At 45.9% G+C, this 24,807-nt stretch overlaps 1 protein-coding gene across 2 annotated transcripts in view; it reads right to left on the bottom strand.

Annotated features, from left to right (window-relative positions):
• Positions 1–24,807, bottom strand: part of PIGN (phosphatidylinositol glycan anchor biosynthesis class N) — a 1,076,629-nt gene that overhangs the window by 570,984 nt on the left and 480,838 nt on the right. For both annotated transcript variants that reach the window (XM_086965406.1, XM_086965407.1), the window contains exon 16: positions 729–868. In XM_086965406.1, coding sequence (XP_086821532.1) covers positions 729–868 — 140 coding nt within the window. The remainder of the gene's footprint in view (positions 1–728; positions 869–24,807) is intronic.

The raw sequence follows: 24,807 nt of genomic DNA, 5'->3' as shown, positions 1-24,807 counted from the left end.
GAGGTGCTGGCGGCTCTAAGCTGGGGAACAGATGGCGATGGCTGGAGATTTGATGCTGTGTATGTGCATTTTAACTCATTGCGCTTGCGAATTGAGCTAAAAGCGCACATGCACTGCATCAAATCGCCAGTCTGGTTAAACTCTGGGAAAGCCCCTTTACTCTCGCCAGCTCGAATGCGCAAGCCCATCGGCAGGCGAGACCTAAAAATTAAAACGGTACCCTCAATTAAACAATGGAAGGAAACAACTCATCCAATCAGAACAATGTCAGACTAGAAAGCTCCTGGTTAGGACAAACACAAGCATCTGGAAAAAAAACATAAAACCAAGACCAAAAAACTGAAATTGACAACAAAGCCAACCAAACATGAGCAAGAGACTGACCCAAATCCCACTAGAAGTATATTGGAAATAGGAGGACTTCCAAACTGTTTGTAGCCGAGATCTAAAAATCTAAGACAACTCCATCCTAAAGACAAAGCCATCTTGTTCAGAATAACAAAAAGATCCATAGGCTTACAAACTGAATTTTCCTGTGTCTCCAATGACAGAGAATAGCAAATATGGCAAATCATATTCAAGGATATGCCCTGTGAATCTTAACACGTCTTCTTTTTAGCTTTTTATACATGTAGAGGCTCTACTTTGATTGACTGCTTTTTCTTGTCTACCAAAAAGGACACAAGCAAGGGGAGATACTTTAAAAAACTATAAGTTGCTTTACTTACTCTCTCAAGATGGTGTACCACATCGGGACAGGCAACAGGCAATAGATGTAATACGTCCAGGGACAGGACTGAATCAGCAGGAAAAGAACAATAAGCACACCAGCTGCTGCAAATCCGCACTGCAGGAAACCAGTAGTTACCTGCAAAATGAACCATGACCACTTTGTGTTAAATTAACAGACATGTACCTTTCAACATGTGATGTCTAAGATGTTAAGTTCCTGAGACACAATGAATCATCTAAAGGCAATTTTGCTTAAACATTTTCTCAGTCTTGGCATTCAACACTTCTAACTGAGCATGAAACAAATAAGATCATAGAGCAGAATCAGGCCCTCCAAAAGGTTATCCTACAGGACAATGTTGTTGTCATGAAAAATATTGCCCATAGAATATTTACTTAAATAGATCGTAAACCTGCCCCAAAAAGAGCTGAACCTCTTGAAATTACGACATAAATTTCTATGGAGGGATTACCTAATGGGAAGTAGCATAGCACAGGGTAGTGATTCCGGTTACCGCACAGCAACATGCAACTGCCAACTAAGGCAACACTGAGGAAATCTGGGAAAGTGCTCCCCTAGCAGAGAACTCTGCCGGATTTCCATATGTCAAGGGTCACCTAATTTCAGTGTCACACACAAATGAGGTCTGTCACCACTCACCTCTAGAGGTTTGGTAACATTTGGTGTTACAATGCCAGCAGTAAAAGGGGTGATATTGTCAAGAATAATACTTTTTTCTTGATGGTCTTCCTGCAGGCAATGGCATATGCATGAATTGTGAGGGCTTCTACTAACACTTCAGGATGTGGGATGTGATCCCTATGGGCATGCCTTCTCCAGCCTGAGACCTTGGAGGAATAGCACACAGTACACCTCAACTCAGCAGTGACATCTTCTCTGGGAGAAATGACGGGTTTGGCTTTAAAATTGAATGATCAGCCATTGTCGACACTTGTATGGAGAAGGATTTCTATATTTGTTTGCTCTGTCTGGGAACTACGGGATGGGGACATTTACTGGCTACCTCTGCAAGTTGTAACTTTTCCACAGTAAGAGAGATTATGCCTGATTGAGAGTGTGTCAGTTATTTCCAACCCGTGCGTAAACCCATGTTTAAGCATGGATCGGAATAATGAGTTAAAAGGTATATAATGCATCTGAAAATGATCAGGTACATTAAATATCCCAAGGTTTGGTAAATTTCGGCAGGTCAAACATGCCAAAATGTAATGGGCAAACGTGCACCGCACCATGCAGATTTTAATGTGGTAAACGGCGGGAAGGGCAGTGGAAAAACAACAACCACACAGAGCTGTAATGAGGGAGCAGGAGAATGGACGTGGACAATGAATGGCAAGGAGGAGGGGGGCAAGAACATCAAGCTTGGGTGGGGGCAGCACAGTGCCAGGCTTAGCCCTGCAGCCCACTCCCCTCCACTGTGCATTATGATGCACACTTTACTTAACGTTGTAAAAACCCTAGAAATTCACTGAAACAAACAAAGCTTACAGGGACATTCTAGTTATTAAATGGAATAATAAAAAAAACTTACAAATTCACACAAAAAACTACAGTTACAGGGATGTTATAGTTAGGTTCAAATATTACACACACAAAACCACAGAAATTCCGCTGCTATAGTTAGAGTTATTTCAAATAACTATGATGCGTGCCTTAGGGTAACTATAACTCGCGCCCTCGCCATGCATTAATAATTACCCCAGATATTACATCACTTATGTCATCTTCTATGACATCATTGATAATATAACTGTAACATTTGCAGAAAAACTATTGATGGGAAAAATGTGCATGACGAGGATGCGAGTTATAGTTACCTTAGGCCACACACTTATAGTGTCACTTACACACCCACTAACTCACCCGTGCAGCCACTAATGTGCCCACTCACTTACCAATACATCCACTAACATATCCAGTGATACATATTTAGATATTTGCACACACACTCATACCCTTCCAGTCACTTACACACCCACTCAATTACCCTCACAGAAGCTCACACAGCCACTCACCCCTACAGGTACTCACATGCTCACATACTCACCAATACAGCTACTCACACTGCCACTAACTCACCAACACAGCTACTCACACACTCACTCACACACCTCTGCAGCCACTCACTCACTCACTCACCCAAACAGCTACTCTCATAGCCACTCACACAGCCACTCACACACCCATACAGCTACTCACATACCCACTAACACATCCATACAGCCACTCACACCCATACAACCACTCAGACATCCACTCACAAATTGATACAGTCAGAAAGCCACTCAGATGAGATATGTTAGAAATAGTATAACTAATTACTAGTACAGAAAAAATAGTAATTTAACTTATGATGTAGGATAGTATACATCTTTAAGCCTCATAAACTTTTACGAAACACTTACAGTCACAGGATAATATCATCAGTGATGTCATTTGAGATGTCATGAGAGATGTGATCATTGATGTCACTGACCATGTAATGAGTGATGTAATATGTGAGTTCATAAGCAGTGCATGGAAGGGGCATACGTTATAGCTAGCTCAGGTAACTATATCTGCTGAATTTCACTGGTTTTGTACAAGTGAAATCTGAGCCTAACTTAAGCGTCTTTGTAACATTTATCTTTTTGCAGTGGAAAAAAAACCACACACAATCACCCCACCAATCCATCCCCCCACCAGATGCCCCTTCCCCCCCCCCCCCCCCCTTCCCGGCAGTCACCAGTAGGTAGTTATTGTTAGGACCTAATTTCCGAAAAAGTGTTTTTTGACTTGCCTATCTCTTTGGTGCCATTTGAAGAATCTTCACGTAATTTACTCACAAAAAATGTTCCGTGAGTTTTATTGTGCATGGAAAGTTTTGGGGTGATCCATCAAGGGGTGCCGAGAAAAAGAGAGTGGTGGTCAAAAAAGAGTGTTTCCCATTGAAATTTTAGACAGGCCTGCAGCCCAAACTCTGGACGGAATTATAGCAAATGTGGCAGAAAGGTAGCTATTAGTCTAGAAAGCGCTCTTTTTGTTAACTGGTGTAAATCTGTTCAGTAGTTTTGGAGATATTAAAGAAAATTGCGCGCCAACAGGGATGCCGTGAATGGCTGGCCGCAACCTGAGCAGCATTACACTGTAGTATCCCATGCTCTGTCCAGACAAAAGCATAGGTTAGATCTGTGATACTCCAAGTACGGCCCGGGGGCCGTATGTGGCCCTCCTAACCTTTACATGCGGCCCCCTCAGCAACAGCACTGGGCTGTTTTTCCTCGACGCTCTAACATGACATTTTTTTTTTTAAATATACAGCGGGTACTTATTTAAAGGTTAATTGCAGTTAGGGAAAGGAAGTAACTAGGCCCTTAACTTTAGGAACACCTTCATTTTTTTAGACAGTAAACATGTAAAAATACAATAGTCTTATCAAAATTCAAAAAGTGTATTTCATAGACCTGTAGAACCATTTCACCTTAGTGAATCAAATGATAGCAGTACAGTTAAGAAGTGATGGTTTTCAAACATGAATTTAGAAACGTTCATGCTTCCCTCCTCCCACCCTGACAACAATGAAATTAGAGATTACATCCAAGCACAGGAGGTGGTTTTGAACAGCATGCATCCTGAAGTTATGAATTTTGAGTTCCTCTTATATGTGATAATGAAGAAAAAGGAGGGATATTGAAATAAAACAATTGCCCAAGGTCAGTCAATTCGGTCGAACGGAGAAGCCGGGATTCAACACAGGTTTTCTGGTTTCACAGTGCGTAATTACATTCAGCCACTAAATATACATGCATTGCTTCTCCTACACTGACTTTACACCCCCCGCTGGCTTTAGTTCGGCCCTCGGTCACACCAAAAACCACACTTTGCGGCCCCCGGGAAACTGTTTGTGAGTACCCATGGGTTAGATACTTAATTAATTATTCCCCCTACTCATTCCAGACATGTAACAGGGGTACTTGGAGTTTCCCATAGTAGGATATCAGTTTGACTACGAGGCCTATTCACGTAGGCCTTTTGTAATAAATAAGTACTCTTCTAGCACTCTTACATTACATCAGCACTTTCCTACCAGGGAGTAGGACGTTCTACAAAGGCATGTGAACGTACATAAAAGAGTACAGTACTACTTCTCATACTCAAAAATACTTTGTGAATTGGCCCAAAACATCTAAAATTGAACTAGTCAGAGAATATTTATATACAATAAATAAAAATTGCACCTCCTCATCCTCGGACCCTCCACCTCCGCCTGGGACATCACCTGGTGGCCCTCCGCCCTCGAGAGTCCGCCCACCCCAACAGACCACGCAACGGAATCTCAGCATCATCCTCGACTCTTTCCTCACCATGACCCGCCAGATCAACTCCATCACCTCTGCCAGCTTCAACTGTCTTCGGATCCTCCGCAAGACCTTCAAATGGATACCCCCAGAATGCAGAAAAACCATCACCCATGCTCTCATAACCAGCAGACTGGACTACAGCAACATGCTCTACGCCGGAATCAACAAAACCTTTCTCTACAAGCTCCAAACCATCCAGAACACCGCAGCCAGACTCGTCCTCAGAACCTCACGGCACGAACACATGACCCAACACCTACGTGACCTCCACTGGCTCCCCGTCGAGAAGAGAGTAACCTTCAAACTGCTCACCCACGCCTAAATCACTCCACAACATGGGACTCAAATACCTTGGCTGAACTGGGGTGGTGTGGAGTGCAAAAAAATGATGGATTTAGGCCCAGATGTAATGTAATGTAATGTAATGTAATGTATAGGCATTTATATAGCGCACTACTTACCCGGAGGGTCCCAAGGCGCTTCGACCGCTGCGAAACCCTTCCTGGCTTCCCTGAGAGATGGTCCCTTAATGGGTATCTCCAGGGTGAGACCAGGCATCCCCGGCGGTCTGGTGGGGCCGTTAGTGAAGATGAGGCAAGCTAATGCCCAGAGTTGCCGAGTGTGATCGCTGATCAGAGTGGGCACCGAGGCGAGAGAATTATCGAGTCCGCTGACCCTGGTCCAGAAACCTGCCGCGCCGGGAATCGAACCCTGGTCCCGGGCCGTCCTCTGCTCTCGGGTCTGCCGCCTCTAACCAGTGAGCCACACTACTTCACCACCAGTGAGCAACACTACAGATCTCTGTACTGGGGTGAATGTATGACATTGTTCTGCATTCTGTCCATCAACTGTGGTTTTTGCATTTGTCACCCCGAGTGGGATGGGTATGCTCAGACGGGAGTCCCATACTCTCCACACCACTGGAGTCAAGCTATCCTGGCTGAAGACGCCTGATAGCCAGAAACTGGTCCTAGGATGCTTGATTCCGGTCCAGGAAAGACATGGCTTGGCAGTTCGGGCTGGACTGTTCCCATGAGGCACAGGGTCAAGGCTGATTTGCATATGGCCATGTCTGAACTGGGGTGGTGTGGAGTGCAAAAAAACGATGGATTTAGGCCCAGATCTCTGTACTGGGGTGAATGTATGACATTGTTCTGCATTCTGTCCATCAACTGTGGTTTTTGCATTTGTCACCCCGAGTGGGATGGGTATGCTTAGACGTGAGTCCCATGCTCTCCACACCACTGGAGTCAAGCTATCCTGGCTGAAGACGGCTGATAGCCAGAAACCGGTCCTAGGATGCTTGATTCCGGTCCAGGAAAGACATGGCTTGGTAGTTCGGGCTGGACTGTTCCCATGAGGCACAGGGTCAAGGCTGATTTGCATATGGCCATGTCTGAACTGGGGTGGTGTGGAGTGCAAAAAAACGATGGATTTAGGCCCAGATCTCTGTACTGGGGTGAATGTATGACATTGTTCTGCATTCTGTCCATCAACTGTGGTTTTTGCATTTGTCACCCCGAGTGGGATGGGTATGCTTAGACGTGAGTCCCATGCTCTCCACACCACTGGAGTCAAGCTATCCTGGCTGAAGACGGCTGATAGCCAGAAACCGGTCCTAGGATGCTTGATTCCGGTCCAGGAAAGACATGGCTTGGCAGTTCAGGCTGGACTGTTCCCATGAGGCACAGGGTCAAGGCTGATTTGCATATGGCCATGTCTGAACTGGGGTGGTGTGGAGTGCAAAAAAACGATGGATTTAGGCCCAGATCTCTGTACTGGGGTGAATGCATGACATTGTTCTGCATTCTGTCCATCAACTGTGGTTTTTGCAGAGAATATTTATATACAATAAATAAAAAAATAGCATCTCCTCATCCTCGGACCCTCCACCTCCGCCTGGGACATCATCTGGTGACCCTCCGCCCTCGGGAGTCCGCCCACCCCGACAGACCACGCAACGGAATCCAAGCATCATCCTCGACTATTTCCTCACCATGACCAGCCAGATCAACTCCATCACCTCTACCAGCTTCAACTGTCTTCGGATCCTCCGCAAGACCTTCAAATGGATACCCCCAGAATGCAGGAAAACCATCACCCATGCTCTCATAACCAGCAGACTGGACTACGGCAACATGCTCTACGCTGAAATCAACAAAACCTTTCTCCACAAGCTCCAAACCATCAAGAACACCGCAGCCAGACTCGTCCTCAGAACCTCACGGCACGAACACATGACCCAACACCTACGTGACCTCCACTGGCTCCCCGTCGAGAAGAGAGTAACCTTCAAACTGCTCCCCCACGCGTACAAATCACCCCACAGCATCGGACCCAAATACCTCAACCCAGGGCCGGCCTGGCCATTGGGGGCACCGGGCGTTTCCCCGGTAGGCCGCGAGGGTGGGGGCTGGTTTCGGGCCCCTGGGGGGCCGATTTTGTTACCAGGGGTCGGCAATATCACCACCCGGTAATAAAATCGCACGGAAACCGGCCCTCACAAACTGCTGGGCTGCACTCCTCCTCACCCCAGGGGAGGGGCATGAGCAGTTTGCCAGGGACGGTTTCTGTTCCCAGTCCGGCCCTGCCTCAACGAGAGAGTCTCTTTCCACATACCCAAGAGGAACCTTCATTCTGCAGACCTCGCCCTCGCAGATACCCACCTCATCCGCAGAACCAGAGCAGGTGGAAGAGCTTTCTCCTACGTCGCAGCCAAAGCCTGGAACAAGCTCCCTGTCAACATCAGAGATAGATACAGAAAAGGGGGTGGTGATGAACAGAGTGTCTGAATTAAGCAGACCACTCTTACCCAGTCCAAAGATCCGGGCTTGATCCATCACCGTTATTTATCTCACTGCCCCATCCCAGCTCAGAACCTGGCTATATGCAAATTAGTCTGTCCCTGGCCCAGTGCATCATGGGAACAGGGCAGACCAAACTACCAAGCCAATTCATCACCAGAAAGGAAACAAGCTACCAGGGACCGGTTTCTGGCATTTCAGCCTCTTCGGCCCGGCTTGCTTGAATCCTGATGGAGCAGTGAGAAAGGGACTCATGTCTGAGTATACCCTGCCACACCTATAGTGGCCAAAATTGATACAGAAAAGGGGGTGGTGATGAACAGAGTGTCTGAATTAAGCAGACCACTCTTACCCAGTCCAAAGATCCGGGCTTGATCCATCACCGTTATTTATCTCACTGCCCCATCCCAGCTCAGAACCTGGCTATATGCAAATTAGTCTGTCCCTGGCCCAGTGCATCATGGGAACAGGGCAGACCAAACTACCAAGCCAATTCATCACCAGAAAGGAAACAAGCTACCAGGGACCGGTTTCTGGCATTTCAGCCTCTTCGGCCCGGCTTGCTTGAATCCTGATGGAGCAGTGAGAAAGGGACTCATGTCTGAGTATGCCCTGCCACACCTATAGTGGCCAAAATTGATACAGAAAAGGGGGTGGTGATGAACAGAGTGTCTGAATTAAGCAGACCACTCTTACCCAGTCCAAAGATCCGGGCTTGATCCATCACCGTTATTTATCTCACTGCCCCATCCCAGCTCAGAACCTGGCTATATGCAAATTAGTCTGTCCCTGGCCCAGTGCATCATGGGAACAGGGCAGACCAAACTACCAAGCCAATTCATCACCAGAAAGGAAACAAGCTACCAGGGACCGGTTTCTGGCATTTCAGCCTCTTCGGCCCGGCTTGCTTGAATCCTGATGGAGCAGTGAGAAAGGGACTCATGTCTGAGTATACCCTGCCACACCTATAGTGGCCAAAATTGATACAGAAAAGGGGGTGGTGATGAACAGAGTGTCTGAATTAAGCAGACCACTCTTACCCAGTCCAAAGATCCGGGCTTGATCCATCACCGTTATTTATCTCACTGCCCCATCCCAGCTCAGAACCTGGCTATATGCAAATTAGTCTGTCCCTGGCCCAGTGCATCATGGGAACAGGGCAGACCAAACTACCAAGCCAATTCATCACCAGAAAGGAAACAAGCTACCAGGGACCGGTTTCTGGCATTTCAGCCTCTTCGGCCCGGCTTGCTTGAATCCTGATGGAGCAGTGAGAAAGGGACTCATGTCTGAGTATACCCTGCCACACCTATAGTGGCCAAAATTGATACAGAAAAGGGGGTGGTGATGAACAGAGTGTCTGAATTAAGCAGACCACTCTTACCCAGTCCAAAGATCCGGGCTTGATCCATCACCGTTATTTATCTCACTGCCCCATCCCAGCTCAGAACCTGGCTATATGCAAATTAGTCTGTCCCTGGCCCAGTGCATCATGGGAACAGGGCAGACCAAACTACCAAGCCAATTCATCACCAGAAAGGAAACAAGCTACCAGGGACCGGTTTCTGGCATTTCAGCCTCTTCGGCCCGGCTTGCTTGAATCCTGATGGAGCAGTGAGAAAGGGACTCATGTCTGAGTATGCCCTGCCACACCTATAGTGGCCAAATTGATACAGAAAAGGGGGTGGTGATGAACAGAGTGTCTGAATTAAGCAGACCACTCTTACCCAGTCCAAAGATCCGGGCTTGATCCATATATATATTTTTGTCCACCCTAAGCGTGGAAGGGTATTCTCAGATGTGAGACCCTTGCTCATTGCACCATCAGGATTCAAGCAAACCGGGCCGAAGACGGCTGTAATGCCAGAAACCGGTCAACCCGGGAGCTTGTTTCCTTCCCAGTGTAAGAATTGGCTTTTGTAGTTTGGTTTGCCCTGTTCCCATCATGCACTGGGACAGGAACAGACTAATTTGCATACAGCCAGGTTTTGAAACTGGGATGGTGCAGTGAGCTAAAAAACGGTGTTGGATCTAGCCCGGATCTTTTGACTGGGTGAGAGCTTTCTGCTTAATTCGGAGACTCTGTCCCTCACCACCCCTTGTTGTAAATATTTCTGTCCACCCTAAGCGTGGAAGGGTATTCTCAGATGTGAGACCCTTGCTCATTGCACCATCAGGATTCAAGCAAACCGGGCCGAAGACGGCTGTAATGCCAGAAACCGGTCAACCCGGGAGCTTGTTTCCTTCCCAGTGTAAGAATTGGCTTTTGTAGTTTGGTTTGCCCTGTTCCCATCATGCACTGGGACAGGAACAGACTAATTTGCATACAGCCAGGTTTTGAAACTGGGATGGTGCAGTGAGCTAAAAAACGGTGTTGGATCTAGCCCGGATCTTTTGACTGGGTGAGAGCTTTCTGCTTAATTCGGAGACTCTGTCCCTCACCACCCCTTGTTGTAAATATTTTTGTCCACCCTAAGCGTGGAAGGGTATTCTCAGATGTGAGACCCTTGCTCATTGCACCATCAGGATTCAAGCAAACCGGGCCGAAGACGGCTGTAATGCCAGAAACCGGTCAACCCGGGAGCTTGTTTCCTTCCCAGTGTAAGAATTGGCTTTTGTAGTTTGGTTTGCCCTGTTCCCATCATGCACTGGGACAGGAACAGACTAATTTGCATACAGCCAGGTTTTGAAACTGGGATGGTGCAGTGAGCTAAAAAACGGTGTTGGATCTAGCCCGGATCTTTTGACTGGGTGAGAGCTTTCTGCTTAATTCGGAGACTCTGTCCCTCACCACCCCTTGTTGTAAATACCCTGTCAACATCAGACACTCCCGCACCCTCCACTCCTTCAGGAAGAACCTTACTTTTGCCTCATGTAATGTAACGTTTGCTTTTGTAATTTGTTCAATTGTAATGTTCTCATGTATCAGTTCTGTTCCTATTGTGAAGCGCTCTGACACCTTCGGGTAAAGTCTGCGCTATATAAAAACACATAAATAAATAAATACAAATAAATAAGACCTGGCTCTTCGACTGAACAGGAGTTTGCGCCACCACCACCACCACCCCAACCCCAACCCCCCCCCCCCCCCCCCCCCCCCACCCCCACCGCAGCACCTTGTACTTTTACTAATAGGGAACAGGATGCTCCAGGCCCGTTTCACAAAGGCATGTAAGACTACGTAAACGTGTACTCCTGCTACACTACTACTTGTGCCTATAAAATGCCTTGTGAATTGTACTCGGTGTTGGGAAAATGGCAGCTGGGAGCTCTACTAACGCTAGTGTAGCGGTCAGGTGAGGAACATATAAAAACAAATTAACGTCTAACAATAAACACCAGGGTTGAACTGAGCGATACTTTGCAGATGTCTGATTAATAAACCCGAAGGCAGAAACACAGGCAGACCGGATGCTTTCACGCCTACGCTGGAAGAGCAGAGCATATGTACCAAAAATAAACATGAGGTGTGAAAATCAATAGCGTAAGGCCATAGACGTAACAGGAAATGATGTGTCAGACCATGTCCAAATAAATGCTTTCAAGAAAAGAGACCGCCAAATAATTACATTAGTTCCACGTACGCAGATGCCTGCTGCTGGGTTTCCATCAGAGACAGGGGGAAACGAGGAACACGGGGATGTGGCGGAACCAGCTTCTAAATAGTATAAAACAGCATCCCCACGTTTGACATTAGGGCGGTGAAAATATGAGGAACAAGTTATAACTGGAAAAGTCGATATTTCCAAGACTGTAGCGTGGGCAGATCCTTTTACGTTATGACCGCCTTCAAAAGGGAAACAGTCTCTCTGGGTGTCGCATAAACACGTGGGACATGACATTAAATGCTTCCAGTGAAAGCTTAATCTGCCATGAATATTCATACATTTTTTTCATATTTGATATAGACACTTTGGTAATATCTCGGTTAACCGTTTTGCTTTACCACTCTATCTGCGCAAATTAGCTTTATGTGAATTGACAGTGTCAGGCTCAGGGGGCCATTTTGATTTGCATTTCCACCATGTGATGTCACATTAACTTAGGGAGCGGTGTATCATATTTTTCGCTGATTGATGTAACATGGGCATCTTAAAACGGAAACAGTATCTCATAAATAGCAGGTACTTAGCCCTGCTCTGTATGTAAAAGCAAACAATTTGCAGAATCGAGCAGCAGAGGAGTCTGGATCTTGCTCCGAAGTATGTTTATCTAACCCAAACAAGACCAAAATGACAAAAATCAAACATACATGCATTAAAATATCACTTTTTAAAATGGTTACTTCAAAAATAGAACTGAGGAAACAAATAGCTCGACCTGGGGCTATTATGACATCGTGACAGGCAAAAATCCAGAGTACAGCGCCAACAGGAATCACACGGACCCTGGACAAGTACCTCATAAACAAATTCTACAGGCAATGCACGGCACCGAGGAGGTGAGGCGTTGATGGCCGAGGCCAAGCTGGCTTCTTGCTGCCACGGGGGAGGCGAGGCGTTGAGTCTGTGAGGAGGCAAGATGTTGAGTCCAGGACAGGGGAGGTAAGGCGGTGCTGGGCAATCGATTCCTGTGAGGCAATGTGACACTGAAGAGCTTGTGAAGTCAACCTCGTCAGTTATCGACTCCGCGATAACCTGATGCTGACGGTGACAGTATTGGTAGGAGTGCTGGCATTGTGAAGGCCGATAACAGCAGACTTCGGTGCAGGCAGGGAGGTGCTTCGTCCACTTCACAAGCGGCACCCCCGGCCTTCGTGCAGGTCACAGTGTCACTAGCGGTGGCTGAGTTGTTCTTCTTGCTTTGCAACACAAACCACACAATTCTCAGGGTCCAGGAACTGCATTTGGCGCTCTTTTGAGTATAGGAGTCTACAGAGGAGGGTTGCAAGTGAAGTCTTTGTGCCCCTGGGACTTCAGAACAGGAGGCAAGCACACACAAGCCCTTGGAGATTCTTCATAAGCAGTTTCACAGTAAAGTTCCACTCTTTGTACTCTCTTTGGCGGAAGCAGTAACTGCAGGCCAACCCAGCAAAGCAACACTGCAAAGGGGCAGTACTCATCCTTAAAGCTCTCCAGCTCTCCTACATGGCAGAGGTTCCTCTTGAGTCCAGAAGTGATCTAATTCTCTGGGGTTTAAGGTCCAATACTTATACTCCATTTTCTCTTTGATTTCTTTGTGGGTGGCAAGGGTCTCTGAGCACAGTCCAACCCAGTTCTGTCCTCTCTGGCCCAGCTTTGCTATAGGAGGTGGAAACAGCATTGTGCAAAGGAGACTCAGCCTATTAAGGTGCTAGTGAAATGCCTCTCACTATTCTGAATGCAGACCAGGTCTATTCAGCCCAACTATGAGTTAACCACGAAAGGCAGGGCACGTCAAACCCCCCCTTGGGACTGTCTAGAGTGAATGCACATCCCCAACTCCTGTCATTCCAAAACCAGACAGTGAATATACAAACAGTCACAGGCACACCAAGGCACACCACATTTTAAAACAAGAAAATGCCCACTTTCTAAAAGTGGCATTTTCAAACACAATTTAAAAACTACCTTCACTAACAGACATGTTATTACATTCTGAGTTCAGAGTGCCTAAACAACAAATCTCTAGCTGTTCCCAATTAAAAGTTACACATGTGAAAGGTTACAGTGCAGCTCCAATGATAGCTTATGGGCCAGCCAGCCTTTCAATAGTGAACAACAAAATACACAGTATTTCACTGTCAGGACATGTCACACACACACACCAGTACATGTCCTCCCTTTTACATGCACTGCAACTTGCCCATGTGGGTACCTTGGGCCTATTAGGGGTGACTAACATGTAAGAAAAGGGAAGGTTAGGGACTGGCAAGTGGGTTCACTTGCCCAGTCAATATGGCAGGTTACAACTGCACGCGCAGACACAGCAGAGGCAGGTCTGAGATACATTTACAGGATTACTTATGTGGTTGGCACAATCAGTGCTGCAAGCCCACTAGTAGCATTTGATTTACAGGCCCTGGCACACTTAGGGCACTTTACCAGGGAATTACCAGTAAATCAAATGTATCAATCATGGATTACAATCACCATTACAATATACACAGGGAAAAGTTTCACCTTGACACTGATCAGCAGTGGCAAAGTGCCCAAAGCATCTGAGCCAGCAAAAACTAAATCCATCACCTAGTTAAAAATGCAGGAGGTAGAGGCACAAATATAAAAATCAGGGGAAACCACGCCAAGGATGCCAAGTCTAACATTTATTAATCCCACGCCCAAACATTAGTAGTAGATATAAGGCAATAGTGGCCCGTAATTCATTGCAGACTTCAAAACATAATGAGTAGATAGCCTGAGCCTCAATGCGATACCACAGAGACGAATCCGAGAATGAAGAAAAGTGTTGACCTTTGCAAGGTGTAAATGAAAAAAGCTGTGACAAGGTGAGGAACTAACTCAAATAAAAGATCTATGTTTTTAATCTGCCTCACCTATGCCTCGACCTTTGAGATCTCTGCGAAACATGTTTCTTTACTCAAAGCCGCTTTATATACTGGTTCATACAACTCCAGATCGTGTTGTGCTTCAGTGTTCATATGCTCGTGCCTTACCTCAGCAGGGAGTCTTTAATTTATTTTATTTTTCGCTTACCTAAAACCATTACAAACTAAAAACAGCATGAATGATACATTAACATTTCAAAAACAAAAACTTAGTGTGAGAAGTTAGCCTGGCATATGATGTCCACTAGTTCTAGTGGGCACCTTGCACCAGTCTAATCGACCCTTATTGATGGTGGTTGTAAAGTCAACCTTATAGAAAGCTATCCTAGTGGTAGCATGGACCAGCAGTTATCAGGCTAAGACTTCAGAGAGTGTATTAAGCAAGTAGTTTTACCAATTATAATCCCTTGAGTACCAAAATGAAAGTACACCACACAAGGTATATATAAAATATATATGTATTTATTCTAAACACAACCCCTCTGCACTCTTTATGAGGTCAGAGGTAAAAATACAATACAAGTCACTGAGTTAATATACAATAAGTTGCACAGTATACGTTATGCCCTAGGGGCCTCACAACCATATACTAAAATAGTGGTATAAGAACCACAAGAGAATTAGAAAGCAGGCCTGGGGCCTGTGGAATCGCTGGGGCTAATCTAAACAACCAAAGGTTAGGATGTAGGAGGCCCACGGGAGTCGCGTGCAGTGTCTAAACTCAGGCGCGGTTACCATTGACTTTCTATGGGAAACGTAGAAGTTACAAATATACAATTTAAGGACACTTCCGGATGGACTACGATGGAACCCTTTTAAACTAGGACACTTTGAGAGTCAAGACCCACGGGAGCACCGGAGTACTCGTGTTACCTCACCCAGGGAAGCCGGGTGCATAGGTGTCTTTTCGTGTTGGGTTTCGTCGTCATTTTCAATGGAGAGCTGCAAAGAAGTGCTGCAGGTGACCAGAGGAAAAGTGTCCGGGTGAATCCAAGGGTGGATCGAAGGTCTGTAGAACCTGAAAGCAGAATCGACAGAGTCTGGGTCACTTGCCAGTGACCAGGAAGGAACCAGGCGATGTCTGGTGATTTCAGGTGAAGATGTGAAGTTTGTCTTTTCAGCCACGAGGACCAGGAGGCGTTGACAATGACCAGGAGCTGGATTCGAGCTGTCCCAAGAAGGACCTAGTTGACTGCGGTGTCGGTTTCCGGACTGGACCCAACAAACCTTGGCAACTGCAACCCACGCAGGATGTCGAGAATGGCTTAGGTGCAGACCAGCAAGGTCTGAGGACCTTCTCCTGTATAGGGAAGTTGGAGCAAGCCTGGAGCTACCAGGAAAGCAAGTTAGATGTACAAGAAAGTCTTCACAGGGCTCACTAGCCAATGGACTAGGAACCAGGAAGACGCGTCGAGCTGAAATGCAAGAGCGGGCTCCACGGGACACTCGTGGAGTGTGGAGGCCTGAGCTTCGGTGCAAATGGGCCTCGGATCTGGGGCTTTTCGTACCCCAATGCACAACTGCGAGATACCTCGGGAGTCGATGCAGTTAGCAAGATGCAGGATGTCCAGGAGTTCCGGTCCCACGTCTTTCGTGTTCGCCACGGGTCTCAGCTTTGCTGGGATCGAAGGTCGGGGTCAGAGATGTCTGGAAGTCTGTGTCCTGTCTCGCAGATTCTCTGGGATCGGGCGGGAGCCTCAAAAATGCAGACCAGCAAAGTTGCTGTTGGTGCCTGTTTGAACAGGGTGGACACTCCTTGACCACAAGGGAGATGTCTTCCGTCTTCCAGTCTAAATGGAATGTCAAAGGTCCAGGATTTATGTTTTAGAGTTTCGTCCAGGGTAATCTAAAGTCCTAGGGACACAGCTCCTATACTTATACTGAGTTTAGGGGCTGGACTACCCTTAAGGTCCCTCCTATGGGTGGACCTGGGAAGGGGGTGGTTACACCCCTTTCCCTTTCTCCAGTTTCGCGCCAGAGCTGGGGCAGAGTGCCCCAGCAACCAGTTTGAACTGGGAAATGCATATAGCACCTTGTGTGCCCCAGGCAGTGTCTGGAAAGCATTCACTGAATGCAGCCCTCCCTACCCCAATACACAAAAGCCTGTCTGGGGAGGTGCTGGCACCTCCCTGGACAAGAAACCTATTGTCCAGGTCTCCCCTGCCGGAGTTTCGTCCAGCAACAGGAGGTCAGACTCGTGTCTGTGGCAGCAGCATCCATTTTGTGATGCAGAGGCTCTGTTTAACTTTAACCGGGTAAACCAGTAACTACATGTCTTCTCCCTCTAGAAGGGTGGAATGCTACCCCCGCCGCCAGGACTGGCAGGGGGGGGTGTAGTATTCCAAAGTGTTTGACACCTTACACAACATGTTTTGATAAAGCCAAACCAAAGTAAGCATCAACCGCGAGGATTATAATGTACTTAAGAGTATATGGTATGGCTATAACATAGAACAGCTATAAGGAGATGGTTACGAAAGCTGCAGAGGGGCTCAGCTCATGGTAGGGCACCCTCTCACATAAAACCAAGCACTCTGCCTCCAGGATTGTTAAGGCCTGCCATAGGAGTGACTTATAGGTGTATATGTGCCTATATGTATATATAGATATAGGTATACTATATCTAAGTAAGGGGTGATTACACCACCTTACCCAGGCTGTGTGAACAGACCTGTGGTGTCAGTTTGGAAGGCAAACCAGCGGTGGCACAATACATGCTGCAGCCCCTGTTAGGCCTAAGGTGCATCTATGCCCTGGGTACCTATGGTACACTATACAGGGGCTCACAAGGGTGACCCAGTAACCAATCTGGAATGTACCTAAAGTACCAAAGGTATCAAGTTAGAGCAAGAACAGTTGGGCTGTGAGTCTGATTGGCAGGCCCGCAGCCACACTAAAGTCGAAAAACCAGAGAATCACAGCAAAAAGTGGGGGTAACCATAGGAAGCAGACCCTACTCTCCTACACTTAGGATATTCAAAGGTTGTGCAAAGAGCAAATTACAAAATAGCAGCAGACTTGTTTCGGTGGGAGTTGATAAAGGGAACAGGTTATTAAAAAATTGGGGCAGTATACCTTGAATAAATACCTAAAACTCATAATGTACTACACAGATTAGTTTGCTTAACACTTTAAAACCGATTTTTCGTAAACACTACTGCAAAATGGTTTACAAGATAACATCAGTGCAAGCGAGCAGACTCAGCAGGATAGAGTTAAGCAAAGTTCTTCCCTTCCCACATGAGAAAATCCTCAAGGAAAGCGCAATGGCCGGCCACCTGCATGGCATGGTCTCTGGCCTTTCCTTCATGCCAGTGCCTCCATTTGCCTTTCTGCAGCCCATTTTAAAAAAGTCCCTTGATTGTTCATAGAACATTTAACTTGACAAGTCAATCTGCATGCGCTGTAGTGCTGATACGCCATTCTGTAAGATGTTAAGACACCACAGGTTGTGTCCACTCTACTTCGTTTATTGACAGTTCCGGCCACAAACCTGACCAGCTGAAGGTGTTTTCTGGGTTGAGTGCATTGATGATGGCCTTCCGGCACTTGTGAATGTCGAGTTTCTTCCATTCTGCTCTTAAGAGCTCTTTCCGTTCCTCTGACACAGCATGGCATCAGCTTACGATGTGTTGGAACTATTTCTCGTGGACACAGCAGCCCTTACACGCTATTGCTTCTGAAGGCCTACGCCACCTAGAGTCAGGTTTTAAAAAACGGCCAGTCCCCTAGCACAAGAACCATAAACTTGTTTTTTTATTTTTAGAGTATGTGCAGGCCAGATAGGGTTGCTGAAGCCTCAGCTGGTAAAAGTTAATAACAGCCCAAGAGTGACTAAGATTTGCCAGAGTATCCATGTCAAGCTGGCATGAGAGAAGTCAACCTAACCTTCTGATGGTTTGTTTAAAGGCGTTTTGAGACAAGTGGGAAGTCCAGAGCTCTCCAGCATTTAGCTGATAACAACATTCCTCAAAGTATTTGTATTTGTATTTGTATTGGAAATTTGTAGAGCGCAACTATCGCTCCGGAAGGAGCATCTTGGCGCTAATAGAACAGAGTGCAAACAATTGCGGGTTAGAGTTAAATGGCTGTCAATACGTACTCGTCAGGAAGATTGAAGATCCAGGTTTTCAGATGTTTCCTGAACTGTTTTTCCTGAGTGAGTCGTCTAAGATGTTTGGGCATTGCATTCCAGGCCTTGGAGGATAAGAAGGTTAGGGTTTTACCCCCCTTGGTTTTGAGGTTGAATTTTGTCAATTTAATGAGGTTTTCTCCTGCTGATCGTAATGTCCTGGTTGGAATGTAATGGGGGAAACGCTTAATAAGATACTTCGGGCCAGTACCGTGAAACGCTCGAAAGGCAACAATCAGGATTTTAAATAAAATCCTCTTGTGGAGGGGTAGCCAATGTAAAGTTTTTAGGGCAGCTGACTCTGAGGATTTTCTTGGCAATTTAAGGACCAGTCTGGCTGCCGCGTGTTGTACACTTTGGAGTTTTTTTAGGGTTGTTTTCTTAACGCCAGCCATCAGGCCATTGCAATAGTCCAAGCGTGCGAGAATTAGGGCTACAGTGATGGCTTTTCGTGAGTCGATGGGCAGGAAGTCAAAGAATTTCTTTAATGATTTGATGATGCTAAAGCAGCTTCCTGCGACATTCCTCACGTGTTGGTCAAATGAAAGTTCGGTGTCAAATAAGACCCCCAAGTTTCTTGCTGATGTCACGGTTTGTGGGGGAGCAGGAGAGTCTTCAGGCCACCATTTACTGGGACAGAAATGTTGTGATTTTCCCATAGGAAGAATCTCTGTTTTACTGACATTGCATTTAAGATGGTTTTTGTCCATCCAGAGAAACACACCCTTCAAACAATTCTTAAGGTTTTGCTCAGCAGTGGTAGAGTTCTTCTCCAGGGGAACAATGAGCTGAGTATCATCGGCATACGATGTTACAAGTATGCTGTATGATTCAATGAGGGCGATGAGAGGGATCATGTAAATATTGAACAGGAGCGGGCTCAAAATAGAGCCCTGAGAAACTCCTGACAAGATCTTTTTTTCCTTGGATAGGAAGGGGCCTAAGGCGATAGTTTGTGATCTCTCCGCCAGAAAAGAAATAATCCAGGACAATACTACCCCTGAGATTCCGATATCTCTAAGTCTCCCTTTCAGTATTGTATGGGAGATGGTGTCGAACGCCGCTGTGAGGTCTAATAGAATTAGAACGGCATTCTTTCCTTGGTCCTGCAAGATTTTCATGGAGTCGGAGAGCTCGATCAAGGCTGTTTCTGTGGAATGGCTAGATCTAAAACCCGATTGTTGAGGGTGCAAGATATTGTTGGTCTCCACGTACCTTTTTAGTTCTTTATGCACCATCTGTTCTGTAATCTTGCCCAGAACTGGGAGAAGTGATATTGGGCGTAAGTTGGCCAGTTCTGTGGGGGGTTTGTTGGGTTTCTTCATCAGTGGTTTTACGACTGCCTGTTTCCATTGACGAGGGACTATGCCTGTATTAAGAGAGGTATTAACAATCTTGTTTATCAAAGGATTGACCATTTCGATTGCCTGGTGGAGAATTTTTGGGGGGCATGAATCAGAGGGGGCACCTGATTTGCAGGCAAGAATTACTTCCCTGGTGAGGTCAAGCGATACTAGTGTGAAGGTGTTAAGATTGTTAGTTGCATTTGCGCCTTGGAGAAGGGGGGTTGAGGGCTGGTCGACTTTAGGAATTGGGAAGTCTTTTTGTATAAGGTCAATCTTTTCCACAAAGAAGTCTGCAATTTGGTTGCAAAGCTCTAATGAGGGTGGGATTTCCGGCTGTAAGGATTTTGGGTGCGTGAAGGTCTTTACGATGGAAAATAATGTTTTTTTGTTTTTGTTTTGCTTCCCTTATAGCTTTGGTGTAGTAATCCTTCTTAGCGATTTTGATAGAGGTTAGATATATTTTCCTCTGTTGTATATAAAGGATTCTATGGGCAGGATCATAGGTTTTGCGCCAGTTGCGTTCACCTTTCTTGCATGATAAGTGGAGCTCTGCTACTTCTGATGTAAACCAGGGGGCGTTCGTCTTTCCTCTTTTTTCCATTTTACGAGGAGGTTTAGGTGGAACACGTTGTGCGATCTCTTGGTGCATCCAATTATGGAAATGTATTGAATCTAGTTCTACATTGCCGGTCAAGTTGGGAGTTTGAGTCTGTATTGCGGGTCGGAGTTTAAAACTATCTTCAACCTTAGTCCAATTCATACTATTTGCTGTCTGTTGACTTTTGATGAGTTCGAGGGACGTGTTATTTGGATGTTAAAGGGTATCAGGCTATGATCTGTCCAAATTTGTGGAATGGGAGTGTGGACGTTCAGAAGGGGAAAGTTCGAACATATCCCATCCAGGATATGGCCTGCTTGATGTGTTTGTTTCTATTTCTATTTTCTATTTCAACTTATATAGCGCATTATCACCCCAAGGTCTCTAAGCGCTTGTACAGGAGAAGGAGAAACCGCCTCTACAGAAACAGCTGGTGACTTTACAGCCCTCCCCATGCTTCCCGGAAAAGAATGGTTTTTAGCATTCGACGGAAAGACAATAGGTTGGGCTCCTTGCAAAGATCCGTTGGTAATTTATTCCAGGCTGCAGGAAGTAAAGTGGAAAAAGCACGCCCTCCCACAGTGGATAGGTGAAAGCGAGGGTTGTTCAAGAGGGTGGCATCAGAGGACCGCAGCGCTCTACTCGGGACATAACTAGATAATCTAGTTTTAATGTAACTGGGCGCATTCCCGTAGAGTGCCTTATGTGTAATACACAGTCCCTTAAACAGTGCCCTCTGTTTAACGGGAAGCCAATGCAGCTGACGCAGGAGAGGTGAAGCATGCGTTTTCCTAGTCTTCTTAAAGACCAGTCTCGCTGCATCGTTCATGACTGTCTGAAGCCTCTTAAGTTGTTGCTTGGGCAGCCCTATGTCCAGCGCATTGCCGTAGTCCAGTCTTCCCAAGATTATGGCTGACACCGCAGTTCTTAAAGTGGAAAACGACAATAGTTGGGCAATCTTGCGGAGCTGTTTCAAAAGGCCAACACATGTGCCTACCACACCTGACACCTGTTTTTTCATGGACAGAGTGCTATCAATGTGGATACCCAGGCTTTTCACCACAGTTGCTGGCTCCGGTGTCCTGCCCAACTCCGTAGGCCAGAACCCGTCATTCCAGGGGCTGCCAGAGATGGCTATTGGCAGCACCTCTGTTTTTGCCGGTTAATCTTTAGGGAGTTTGCAGACATCCAGTTCACTGTGAACCTTAGAATATTCTGCAGCCTGGCTTGTGCACCTGGGGAGTCCTCTATTTGAATAACAATCTGTGTGTCATCGGCATAATTAAAAATTTGACACTCCATCTAATTGAGAGCTGAGATCAGTGGCTGCAGGTAGATGTTACAAAGGAGCGGTGAGAGGGCCGAACCTTGTGGTACTCCACATTTGATGGCCGCTGATGTAGATACTAGGTCGGACAGCTGCACCTTCTGCGATCTATCTTGCAGAAAGGAGGTAAGCCAACCTAGTACCGGGCCCCCGATGCCCAAGTCTCTCACACGCAGCAGCAATTGACTATGACACACCGTGTCAAAAGCCGCGGAGAGATCAAGTAGCACCAGGGCCCCCGGGATCTTCTTATCCGCTCTACACCTCAGTTCGTCCAGAATGGATACCATCACCAGCTCCGTGCTGTGGTGTGCCCTGAAGCCTGCCTGATTATGCTCTAACAAATCATTGGCCTCCAGGTGTCTAGTGTTTAGTTATCTTTTGCTGTAGATTGAAGATCTCCAGAATTTGGTGGAAAGTAAGCACCTGGGTGTCTATTTTGGATTCCAGATGTAAATTGAAATCTCCCAGTAGTGTGAAGTGAGGGTAACGGAGAAGGAGCTGCCCTAAGGAGTCGCTCAGTGATTCTAAAAATGTTGTTGAGGATCCTGGTGGGCGGTAGATTAGCCCTCCTGAAAAGGAGGTGGTGTAGTTTAATTTGATGGAGAACCCAATCCCCTCGGAACCCTGCAAGGGGTCTAAGTTAAAGGTGTGACATTTTATATGGCTTCTCAATACCAGAGCAAGACCTCCTCCTCTTCCCTTCGTTCTGTCTTGCCTAACGATAATATAGCCGTCAGGTAAGGCCATTGCTAAGTCTGGGTTACTGCTGTTCGTAAGCCATGTCTCAGGGAGTACAGGGAGTGAGGTTGTCTGGCACCACCTCACTGAATTTCATACCATAATAGGGCCTCCAAACGTCCTCACAAAGATGGAGACTGTCTAAGGTTTGTGCCCTGTGGTTCTGAGATACATAAATTGCTGGGAGCTCCATGCTTGTTAATATGGAGGAATGCAAACAACAGGCAATTACAGAGATGTTGGTTTCTCAAAGTTTCTCACTTTGAATACATCATTTTACTTCAAAGGAAGTGTGGATATGAAGATTTGCCCCTTGCTCTGGAAGAGGGATACTCAGAGAAATAAGCCCTCTGTTTAGGCACAAAGGACATCAGGCGGAGAACTGAGTCACTGCCTGAAATAGTACTTAACACACAATATAGCATGCATCAATGCAGTTAAAGAACTCACTAGGATCAAATGATGAGCAGTTGGTACGAAGGGAGGACTTCAGCAATGCACTGAGGTTGTCAACTGTTGCCAAACCTCCTTCTGTAAAAGTAGGAATTGAAACTAATGGCGGTGGTGATAACGAGAAGAGATAACCCAATGCACTGGTTTCTCTGTGCACAACAAATATCCAGGAGGTCCAAATTAAAGTTTTGATCCAAGCTTTATAAGGTGGTATCTCATCTTTTGCCAAAAGTGAAGAAGGAGTAATTGAGTCATATTCATCCAAGGAATTTGGCATTGAAAACTGCTGGAGTGCATTAATAATTGGAGCCCAAACTGTTGTTCTCCTCCCTGAAATATAAAATCCACCATTTAGCATGCAAAAATCTCCACTTATACTCTAGTCTACAGGGCATACAGTTAGCTTCTTCAATACTTGGTCACTATCCAGCTCCACTCAGCACACTGGGCAGTTTAACGTCTTCTTCTTCCAGGTCAGGTTGCAAGATTAGTGCTTCCTCAAAGAGCATATTTGATGTGGAAACCAACAATGTTCAGAGTCCTGTTCCTGGACAGATGCTCACTGCGCTAGTGCAGCAGAGACTCTTCAGAGATCAAAGCAACTGTAAATTGCTGTTTCAACTGGCTCTTTGTTCATTCAAAACTGGGAGCTCTGGCGGGATGCTAATGTCACTCATGTTATTGTGGAAAGTCCATTTATCATAACTTCACCCAACCAAAGGAGGAAGGACATCAAATTATCAAGAGAATATTATTTACAAGGAAAACAGTGCAGAGACCTAATGAAGGACCTCTGACATTTTCAGAAAGTTCTTGGAAAAGCACAAAAAGAGACCAAAGTTGGGCACAAAAAATGGACTAAACTTCAAACGTGTGACACCATGTCTGAGGCTAAATTCTCTCGAAGCAGATCTGAGACCAGATCTGACCAGGCGGTTAAAGTGCTCAGGTTAGTCTTTTGTGTTTAGGCAGACCTCTGGTCAGAATGTATATTGACAATGCTCAAGGGTCACCGAGGTATAGCCCCAGTGGCTGCCCCAAGGGCAGGAAAATAGTAATGGATTTACTTTCTTGGAAAACAATATCTCATAATGCATGAAATATGTCCTTGCAGGGGACCACATTCATACTAGACATAATAAGTCATAGACACCACAATATAAAAATAGCCCAATATGAAAATAAACATATATATGCGGGTGAAGAATCACATTATGGGAGGTGGAAGGGATCTTACATGGGGAGGACAATGAGACTCCTCTGCCAGAGGGAGTCATAAAGAAGGCCAACGTAACATATTTGAGTCCCAGCTGTCATTAATTGTCAGTCTCTCTGTATCCAGTTTATAAAGGAGTTGCAGCCACCTGATCGTGGGCGGCAGTCATTTTCAGTGTATCCTGTGGCAAACAGAGCCTTGTGGTCTTCAGGCAGAATGCATAAAAACATGAGGCATCCTCAATTTACTCAGTGACGGTTGGCAGCCTAAGTGTAACATATGGTGTAGACAAGAAAAAGTTCTGCGGCAGAATGATAGTTTTCCTTGCCATACATGACCTATAATCCCTATAACAATCCATTGAAACACATCATAACTCAGTTGCAAAATTTGCATCCTAGAACTGCTTTACAACATCAAATCAAGATTCGAAAAAAGACTTTGTGGAGACAAAGTATTTTCCATTGGATTAGCTCTTTCTTGTTGATTCACCACTGGCCCAGTCTGTTTCTGAAATATTAGTATTTCCTAGATACACTAGCCTTAGATGACAGACTGCATATTTGAACACTACAATTAGTCGAAGAATAATTTGTGACCAATAATATT

This window comes from Lissotriton vulgaris, chromosome 4_1 (genome assembly GCF_964263255.1).
Source record: "Lissotriton vulgaris chromosome 4_1, aLisVul1.2, whole genome shotgun sequence".
Lineage (NCBI taxonomy): Eukaryota > Metazoa > Chordata > Amphibia > Caudata > Salamandridae > Lissotriton > Lissotriton vulgaris.
The sequence above is the reverse complement of the archived record's forward strand: the minus strand, read 5'-3'. Positions and strand labels throughout refer to the sequence as shown.